This window comes from Mastigoproctus giganteus, chromosome 8 (assembly GCF_048544385.1).
Source record: "Mastigoproctus giganteus isolate SK-2022 chromosome 8, ASM4854438v1, whole genome shotgun sequence".
Lineage (NCBI taxonomy): Eukaryota > Metazoa > Arthropoda > Arachnida > Uropygi > Thelyphonidae > Mastigoproctus > Mastigoproctus giganteus.
In genome coordinates, this window is record NC_143582.1 from 4955161 (window position 1) to 4966197 (window position 11037).

Consider the following 11037-nt stretch of genomic DNA (forward strand, 5'->3'; position numbering starts at 1 on the left):
ACAGCTGGTGAAATATTACATCATCACCTATGCGTGTCAATCTTATCATGCAATCTGTAAGAAATATTGCTATATACTTACATTATTCGGACGACAATTACAATTTTAAGGGGTGATGCACTTTCTTTGAACACCAGTGTATATTTACGAGTAATCTCGAAGAAATGAAGATTACAAATGTTTCTGAATGCCTTCGGTTTTTGATACTTCGGCATGTGATAGTGCCATAGATTTCAAAAACCATTTTGTGTAAACTTGCCATTGTCAAATAGCAGTGCCCAGGAATTTTTTTTTTTTTTATAACTGATAGTTTACGTAAAACAATACTTAGAAGAGAAAATATTCAGCAAGCAGTATTTCTGTTTCTTCTCTGTGCCTTTCCATGTCAAATACAGGGTCAGTTAAAGATTAATTACTTGGTTTAATTAGGGAAGAGTTAAAAAACTAGTTCCATAATATAAATTCACAAGTGAATTAGTATTTTGGGGCTAATTTTTAATCATGTTTTGAATCATTGCAGAATACATGTTGTGCAGCTATAAAGCAGTGAGAGCAATTGTACAATAAATTCACAATTTTTATATATCATTGAAATCAACCTGCTTCAAAGTAATCATCTCCTTATGAAGCCATATATAAGCTATAACCAGTGATGCCACTGTTGTTGAAAGCATTTCTGGGGCTCTTTTGTTTTAAATACTCCCAGAACTCCATAATGTTCTTTGGAAAAAATATATTTTTTCTTAACTTAGAAAGTAGTAGTGGGCAAATTAGTAAGGCAGATGATCAAATTTGGATGAAGTTTTATTTTATTTTTATTTTTTATTTATTTACTTTTTTTTTTTTTAGGAAAAACATTTGAAATTGTCCATTCATAATGAATTATCCATTCATTTAGCCAAAGTTCCTAAAATTTTTACACCATCTTGCTTTACCACAGGATACAGATTTTGAATAAACAATACCACTGATATCAAAAGCAATTTTTATTTTAAAGAACCCTTCACTTTGCTTTCCTAATTGTGTAATCATCTTGATATGAACTGTCTGTATGTTTAAATATTTTCTCAGAATCAGTTTGACCATTCCTGTTGCCATAGTTAAATTCTTCAGCAGTTAAATTGGCTGTGTAATAAAGTTATCTTATTAGCAAATCAAATATTTCAGCCTTTTTTTTTTCTTTTTTGTTATCATTGACACCTTCCTTGACTTGAACCAGTTAGAAATTTAGTTTTTTCCTTAGACCTAAACATATCCCCATAAACTTAGCATAACTATTCAATCACATAATTTCTTGTTGATTGGTGTAGACCAGTTTTTCTCATACGGATATTGCTAATGCACAGTGAAAGTTATTAGAACGTCTCTGGAAAGGCACTTCTTTTCTCGAGACATTTCTGATTGTTCTATTGTAAAGATTAATTACACTGAACAACAAATTTTGGGTCATATCTTGTTATGGGCATGAAATTAAGTTTACTTTATAGATTTTGGTGTGGTAAACACGGAAATAGTGCTTAAAATGGCAGATTGGCATTTGATTTCCAAAAAAAAGTAGTTTTTATATTTATATAAAAAAAAGGTATTTTTCATTTATATGGCAGTAAGATATAGCTGCGAACATACCTGTATGAAACATATTTTTGCCTTTTGATTGTATTCAGCTTCAGGAGCATCCCTTTTCACCATCCAACAATAGTCAGCTAATGTGGCGGCACTCCATTTGCTTTTCTATCTTTGTTCCATCGCTGTGATGTATTGATCGAATCACTATGTTTGTCACTGACAGCACCACAGTTTGGTGGTGGGGGGGAAACCAGGTGTGAGAGCGAGAAATGCATCTTCAATAACATGTTGCACCTAGAGGCAATGAAAACGCCTGCCTTAATCTTCTCTGTACTAAGTCTTGGGAATTTCTCTTGCAAGTATGTGAAGGCCAGGACCATTCACTTCCAAAGCCTTCACAAAATTTTTCATGAGCCCCAGTTTCATGTAGAGTGGTGAAAGCAAAACTTTATTTGGATCTACCAGAGGTGCAAATGCTATTTTCTTCATTCCAGGTGTTAACAATTTTCGTTGAGACCACCTCCTCTTCTCGTAGTGCATCTAACCTAACATTGGAATGGCTATCCCACTCGCAGAGAAAGCAACAATACTTAGTGTATGTAGTCCTAATAAAATGGTGGTTGCCTTTAAATCACCACATATCTTCCACTCATACTTCTGATAGTATACACCTAAGAGGATGTTCTCCATGTTTGCATATGTTTCTTTTTTGTGGAAAGCATATGTAAGTACACAATGGAAATATGTGTAATAACACAGCCTCAAGGCTGTGTTATTACCTTAAGGCCGCTATACACGTTCAAGTAAACCTGTCAGTTATGCCTCTACAGGTCTACCGGATGCCCATAGTGCATCCACACACTCCGGTAAACCTGTCACCATTCATTCAGTCAGCTGATCATGGCATCGACAGATGACATTTTAGCAATAGTTGGGTTATTATTTGCAACAAAGTGTATTTTTTCATAGAATTTATGTAATTATTAATGATAGTCGAATAGGGAATTCCCCCAATCTGGCAGTGCACTGCCACGTCGCTACAAACGAGGAAATATGATTTTTCATATTTCCTCCGATCGCCTGTGCAGGTCAAAATAACTGCAGTTTTATCAACCACATGCTCCGGTAGACCTGTACATGCATAACTGACAGGTTTACCTGAATGTGTGTAGTGGCCTTTAGAAGTGTCTGTAAATAGTTTCCATCTTTGGGAACGTGCCTCATGTTCATTGCTGCCATTAGACCATCAGCATCCTTACAAATAGTGAGTTCACTTTCTGTTTGATTGAATTTATCATAGTTTTTATTTTAAGTACGAAATGTCACTTCCACAGAATGATCTACAAGATTCCACTGTTGTAGCCTTGAGGCCAAAAGCTCTACTTTATTCTTTGGCAGTTTGAGATCCCTGATTTAAGCTCACTTTCTTTAATCTTATGTGGTTCAGAAGGATATAAAGTTTTGGACAAAATAGTGGATTCCTTGCTGCTGTACTTCTTCGTGTATATCAATTTGATGTTCATCAGTGTGTACAGAAAAATGGTCAGGTGGTTTGAAAATGGGTAGTACTTCACTGTGAGGCATGGGAAGAATTGCAGATGATATATTTGGGTACATCACTGTCCAATTTTTCTTTGCTGTCATCACTTTTCTCTAATAGGAAGGCACCATACAGAAGTATTGGCCTGACGTGGCTCCCTTCATATCATGGGCACTGTGAAAGGCATAAAATGTCCCTTTCGATTCACCCACGTGTTGAATTTTGAAACAGGTAGTGCAACATGTGTGAGGCCCAGTTGTCCAGATCGTCTACTTCACACCGAAGTACAAGAAGTAGGCCCTTTTTATGGCTCAAGTTAAGGGATGCTTTCTTGAAGCTAACATGACTTCTCCACATACGTAACAGATGTTTGTACTACTCACACAATTATGGGGCATGGTATACTTACACGGCACAAATACTATGCAAAAAGTATGTGTTTCACAGAAAACAAAACAACCGTTAACTGAGAACAAAACAAATCACTTAGTACCTAGCCATAATCGAGGATTACTGCAACAAATTGAAGGTGCATTTGAGGCGACAACACCCTGTGATGCAGCGTGGGGCAACAGTTGGCGATCACATGATAAAAGCATGATGGTACAAAACTGCAGTGTTCCCATGTGTCTTGCCGAGAGTCATAGTTGGTAATGTAGAGTAGCTCGCTAATGTGAGACCCCAAATGTAATTTGAAAACAAGAGTCAGACACCCCAACTGTAATTCGACAAGAGTCACTCAACAAATTTTAATGTGATTTTTATGTTCAGCAGCATGAAATTAGTCAAGATTGGGTATTTTCGTTTTTGTAACATTTTGTGTTGACTAGTGTGTTATCTATAAGCTATACAGTAAAATCATCACCATTATTCTTTTTGGTTGCACCTTGTAGTTTTACAAATTTTAATATTTATTATATTCCCATATCACTTGGTTTATATATATTTTATATTTTCATTAATAAGTTGTTTTTTTATTATTCAGGTGCGGACAAGCAGAGTAGCTCGTAGTGCACCTACCCGTCCTCCCACTGCCCCCACCATGTCTCGCAGCAGAGCTTCTACTCGTGGTAGTCGTGGTTCGCGTGGAGCTGGTCGAGGATCCAAGAATTCAGGACGTGGTGGCAGACAGCGGGGAAATCTGGCTGGTAAGCGTAAGTTTGACAGTGGCCACCAGAACCAGGGGGACTCCAAGCGGCGCTTCCAGAACTCCAGAGGGGGTGGAGGCAACAACTGGGTTTCCCAGCCTATTCCTCAACAACCACATGGGGCTGGGAGTGATGCTGAATGGTATGAGGACTCCTATGGCCAGCAGTGGGTTTGAACATGAACGCTCTTGAGTTGGGGAGGGCAAAAAAATAATCTTAAAAAAAAAAAGAAAGAAACTGATGTGATGTTCTTAAGAATGATTTATCAGTCAAGTGAAATATTTCTTTGAAGAATGGGGTGGAATTACCACCACGTGGTTTGTCATTTTAAATGATTTGTCCAGAGTGGGATGTGGAAGCTGTGGGAACAGCTCTGCATGTTTAGTCACATTTTTAAAATATGGGATTAGTGTGTAAAGGGTGTAAAATGCTTCATCCATGTGCTGGCCTGAGCTGTTCCCACACCAGGCCCCCCCACTCTGCTGGCTTACTGTCACCATTTGATGTTAGCTATTTAAGCTAAACGTACATTTCTTGATGTGTATTGATCATCTCATAAATCATTGATAATGTTTCATAGCTCACTTTTTCCATCACTTAAATAGTTTTTGGATATACAATTTTAGAATGTTAAAAATAATGACCATGGAAAAAAATTAAGTTTAAGATTCTTCCCCTAGAAGTTTTTTCTTCACGAAGGCTAAAATTGTCTAAATATATTTTTAAAAAAGAAATGGTCTGTGCCATTTAATAGTAAGTCTTAATATGAACAAAAGGAATTGAGGAGTAATATATATATATATTATATATATACACACACCTGTATTACAGTTAATTCCCCTTGTGGCTGTGTGTAAGATTGTCGTGTAATGAAGGGAAAAATTTTTTGATAATATGATTAATGTAGAATTGTCTTGCTAACACTATAAATTCAAGTGGCAGACATATAGTGCATAGACAGCACAGGTATATTGAAACAGATTTGACACAAGGGCTTATTATGGATTTTTTTTATTCTTTTCACATGTTGTCCAGTTAACGATGGCTGTATACCACCACATCTAGTCTGAAAAGATGTACACACTGAACTGAATGAAAGCAGTTTGCCAGTTTCTTGGAAGACCATTGGGCTGATCTGAATGCTTTTATTGTGGTTAATCTTTGTGATGGACTGAGTGATTGACTATGACAGTGTGGCAACAACCGTGCTGTACTGTTGTTCTTCATCAATACTCCATGGCATGAAGTTATGTTGTAAAGGAAGTCACCTGCCACTCATCTTTGAATAAATATTGTTTTTAGTAAAACTGTTGTTTGTTTTCAATTTGAATTTGTTATATTCTTAGTGTGTAAATTTCAGAAACAAAATGGGTTAAATCTTAAGGGAGGTACAAAGTAATTTTATAAAATTACTTTGTATCTTCCTTAAGATAACTCCTAAATAAAAGGTAACTCCTCGTTTATTTCTAAAATAATTTAAAAAATATAGACAGAAATGCCTTAAACTGAATTTGCTTTTTTTTTTTTTAAGTCAGTCTAAGGTACATAAAAGAAATGGCATGATATGCAAGTAAATGCAGTCAGGATAGCATTTTTCCTGATAATGCATATTCTGAAAAGTGTTTAAAACAATAACATAAATTTACACGATAAAATCATCAATGAAGAGGAGCAATGCAGCAAAGATTCATTATAACATGTTCAAACAAGATTTCAAAAATAGTGCTGAGGGATGTGGTCTTGCAGTCTCATGAAGTTGACAGATTCATTTCTTATATCCACACCTGGTAAAAACCTTGAGATTAATGTTTACATAAGAAAAGTAGAACTAATTTCTGGCTGACTCTGAAATCTAGGTCTATTTATGGAAGAGTTTAATAATTGTTATCCTTCTCTATCACTCATGCTTGCCACTTTTATGGCATTTTTGTGATGTTTTTTTTAATTATTATTATTATCATTATTATTATTATTTGATATATATATTAATTCACAAAATATTAACAAAAATAAACAGAAGAAACTAGTAATAATAATTATGATGTTTTCATGATATTCCTAAGCATTTACAAGGTCACTTGTTCCCACATTGAAACATGTGCTTGCATGCTATCATGCCAGTCTTTTGTTTCCTAGATGCTCCAGCTGCTGGCATTTCTTTTTCTTGAATTCCAGAGCCACTAGTTTATCATCTCTGAGGCTCGAGTGTTTTTTAAATATTAATCTTATTTATTTTTTTGTTTTGTTTTATCTGATTTTATTTTTATTTTTTCAATTTAGCATCTTATTTATAAGATTTCCGAAGTACAGAAGGCAAATAATGTCACAGTAACAAAAAAAAATTTTTATTCGTGGAATTTCAATGGGAAAGACTATTTGAGTGAACTGATAATTTGAATTACAAGTACCTATCTGATTTTCATGGCTTATCATTTCTGACATATATTGATTTGGATGATAAGAACAAATATTGAATAGCATTAGCCTGTTATTCAAATGGAATATTTCCTCACTACCATGTGGTGAAAAGGCAAAGGCAATGAAACCAAATTGCATGGAAAATAATAAGGCAACTTCCACTACTGTTTCTCATATGCCATCTGAGGAATGCACTGGAGTAAGTATGAGAAACAGAATACAGGCACTCACAGCATCTTTTAACCTGCCGGAAAAAGAAATAATAATAATAATTTCTTGTAACTAATAGTAAATAAATAGTATATCGTCATTTAAAGAATATTAGTGAGGTATTTAGAAAGATTCGATTTTATTCCCAGATAGGGAGGAGGAGGAGGAGAACTTTTGGTGTCTTTCAGTTGTAAGTTTAAAATCTCAGTGCTTAAAATTTCAAAGCTGTTGAACAGAATACTGGATCTCTCATGTTCTGATAATACCTAGAAAATTACACTTCACTTTATTAAAATCCCAAAATTCATACTAGTACCACTCTGATATGCTAAATCCTAGGATTTACCAATTCGTGTTGGTAAAAATCCAAAATATCAAAAATTGTTCCATGTCAGTGGTTCATTTACTTATCTTGTTTTTAAACAAGGGGATTTGTCTCCTATTCCTGCAAGGTTGTCTGGTTAACATATTCACTATACAGGCAGTTCCTGCTTTGAGTTCCCGGGATATATATTTATATATATATCTTTCGCTTGCTCGCAAAAAAATGAATGTAAAACATCCATAAATATCGCATTTCAAACCATGCACATGGACTATACAATACAGTGCACTCTGCTTTATGATATTAATATGTTCCGGAGTATCATGAAAATATCATGTGAACCCGATTACACTTTTTTTTTTTTTTCTTTTTTTTTTTTTTTTTTAGTTATTTGTCTCAAGATCTTGGAAGTCAATTTTTGCTATGTAACTAAGCTATTTATTTCCCTTCCCTAAATGGTCATTTTTATAATGTAAATTGTAAAACATGCTACACTTTCATCGTTATCATATGTTCTGTTATATGAATCAATTTTGAACACTTGTGATATTTTTCTTAAGCACATTTCTGGAGGTCACACCATAAAACAATTTGCACATTCCGGTGTGGGTTTTTACGTTATTATGGTTAAAATGTGCTTCCCCCATCACTGCAATCTTCAATCATATCCCCCCCCCCCTTTTTTAAAGCTTTGTAAACTTGTTACTCCACGCAGATCGTGTTAGTTGCAATTTGTGTGTGCCGCTGAAAATCGCATATGTATGCTATCATAAAATTTATAAAGAAAAGAAGAGATTATCTTGGAAACAAATGCCTCTTGAAGCATTTCTGAAGAAGACGACTCCTTGTGCAACAAACCAACAACGGGTGATCAATGAGTGTGCATTTAGTCTATGATGATGAAGAATAAACATTCTGTAACATTTGTAAGTCATAAATAATTTCTTTAAATTATAATTAGCTTGATTTTACAGGCTGTTTTCATTTATTTGGATAAATCAATCATTGTTTAAACAAACTAATTAGCTAACTAATTTCATTGTTGAGAACGTAACCCCTGTTTTTAACATTATATCTATGGGAAATAAATTCCCACTTTACGAGTGCGCGCTGGGAACGAATTAACTTGTAAAGTCGGGAACTACCTGTATCTGAAATATACTGCTTGTGTAAAACACAACCTTTGTGAGGATGTGAGATATACCCTCTATGCTCCTGTATCAGTGTGATAAAAGTGGAATAAAGTGAAATGTACCTAAAATTTACCATATTAGATCAGTAAAAATCCAAGACAAACAGAACACTCCAATCTTTTGCCAAAGTGAACCAATAAATCCTATGATTTCCTGGATTTAGGACTTTTATAGTAATGTGTATGTGTGTGTGAGAGAGAGAGTCAGAGTGATACCTCTGTACCTCACCAACTGCACTATTAACCTCATTCTGCCTTAACTATTAATCTGTTTGAAACATTTCATACCTTCCCAAATACAGTTAAACTTTACTGCAGTGTAGTGAGAATCTGTCAGGTGACTTGCCACCATCTTTGCAACACTTTGGCTTTTGTTTGAAGAGTAGTGTGATACCAGACAACTGGCAATGGTGTGTTTTTTCTAATACCAGGTTATTTGTTTTTGAAAGATTTATTATTGTTTTGACATAGTAAAGGTAGGAAAACTCAATCTGACATTCTTTCCTTGATAGCTGGAAAGAATCATGCACATCTTGCCTCCTGCAGTGTGTGTGTGTGTGTGTGTGTGTGTGTGTGTGTGTGTGTGTGTGTGTGTGTGTGTGTGTGTGTGTGTGTGTGTGTGTGTGTGTGTGTGTGTGTGTGTGTGTGTGTGTGTGTGTGTGTGTGTGTGTGTGTGTGTGTGTGCGTGCGTGCGCGCGCGCATGCGTGCACACATGTGCGCTGAAATATGCACATTTAACAGTCCCTTATATTGGAAAATTTTTTTAGTAAACCTGGGTATAACCCCCATGTGCAACTCCTGAAATACATCACCTAGTATACATGGAGGTGACTACCTTGGTGTGAACCAATGTAAGCAGTGTTTGAGGTTACTCTTATCCATTGGTGCAATACTACCACTGTGCTTATTAAAGGCTTGAAATGGTGAAACCCATGTTTAGTCTCCAGTTCAAAGCTCTGGCAACTCCCACTTCCATCATGCATTATGATTGATGTTGTTTGAGGTTATGGTGGGCATTATGGTTAGATCCAGCCCCTTACATTATGAGGGTACAGCCGTAAAATGTTTGCAGGCTGGCTACTAGACAGTCTACTGATGAACCTATTGGTAACTCTCTAAGAGGCATTTGGGGTGGGGGGACATTGTCAAATCCACATTATATCACGTTGCTGAGTATGTTCTTGCTGTGTGTTAACCCTATCCAAAAATTTCATTATTTTATACAGCATGTCACTTTTTTTTTTTTTTTTTGTAATGTTTACTTGATAAACTTTGAGATACATTATATAAAAGTGTTTACACAATTTATTTCCCCCATTTGTGATAAATATACTTTATACTTAAAAGAACCCAAGATGGGCTGAAAATGAAGACAAAACTGTTGCTTTTGCAAAGCATGTGCTATCTATCCATCCCTTCTTTTTTTTTTTAGTAAGGCAGTCTCTTAAATACGAGCAAGATTTATGCATATAGAAACACAGTGAAACAAATAAGTTCCAGTAGCTCTGAAACATTTAAAAAAAAGTAATATGATTTTGTAATCGTGTACACAAAATAAAATAATCTAAGATAAATAAATAATCTAATAGTGAAACTTCATTTAATCTTACATTTTTTTAGACAATACATGTACCTTCAATTTCTCTTTGCAAACATAGTAAATGACATCCCTCACTAATTGCAATTTGTTTTCTAATGTAGCATTTTCACCCCTTTTTTTTTTTTTTTTTTTTTTGTAATGCCTATGAACTCACCCTCAAATAATCTAACTGGCAGGAGTTCTCCATCAGACAGTAAAATGCAGAATGGGACAATAAAATAATCTAAAAGTCATAAATATGAGTAGGCAGGTGAACAAGCCTAAGGAACAATAAACCATGTGTTTTGTTTCACTGAATTTATAATTTGGTGTGTACTTTGCCAAGTGGGGTTAGATCTGATCTTGCATTTATTCTAATTTTATAACAATGATACAATTTTTTTTATTTCTTTTAAAATAAAAAAATAATACTAGATGCACCCGGACAAAATTTGGAGAGGGAGATACCAACCTTAATCCGGTGATGTTTGGGTGTTGGTTCTGACTCCCACTTCATATGCAGAGGGTTGAGGGTTAAGAATTTTGTGACCAATAAATTTTCTCAGTTGTGGGTGGAGGGATTCCTTAAATGTGATCAGCACTTCCCATAGTTATTGACAGGCAGTTTTGGCATTGTCCCTCCCTGCACACAGTAATTTTTTTCAGTGTTTGAACAGGCAGATGGCTCTTTAATAACATAAGCTGTCATTGATATTAGCATTTACCAGATATAGCTTGTTAATGCTAATTTATTATTATTAGCATTGTGATCAGCACTTCCCATAGTTATTGAGAGGCAGTGTCATTGTTGTCAACATTAACCAGATATGGCTTATATTTTGGATCACATTTCTGTTGGCTATGTATGATGTTGGAGATAGGTTTCATCGTTAAATGTGCTACATTTTTAGTATGTTTCCCACTTGGGTGATAAAATGAGAACTTAATTGAAACAACATGTTGAATAAGGCCACATGGGTTTATTGACCTATTTTTTTAAATTTTGTTGATGTTTTTGTTCCAGTAGCTCCGGAAACCATTTAGGAATAATATTTAAT

The 11037-nt window shown here is 35.0% G+C and overlaps 1 protein-coding gene across 5 annotated transcripts in view; it reads left to right on the forward strand.

Annotated features, from left to right (window-relative positions):
- LOC150081216 (heterogeneous nuclear ribonucleoprotein R-like) overlaps window positions 1-5561 on the forward strand; it is a 170512-nt gene extending 164951 nt beyond the window's left edge. For 2 of the 5 annotated variants that reach the window (XM_090379401.1, XM_090379400.1), the window contains exon 11: window positions 4092-4977. In XM_090379401.1, the coding sequence (XP_090235527.1) occupies window positions 4092-4430 (339 nt within the window). In that variant the 3' untranslated portion in view covers window positions 4431-4977. Of the gene's footprint in view, window positions 1-4091; window positions 4978-5289 lie in introns of those variants that run through there. The other 3 variants (XM_090379404.1, XM_090379399.1, XM_090379403.1) reach the window with 3 other exon arrangements.
- The last annotated feature ends 5476 nt before the right edge of the window (window positions 5562-11037 follow it).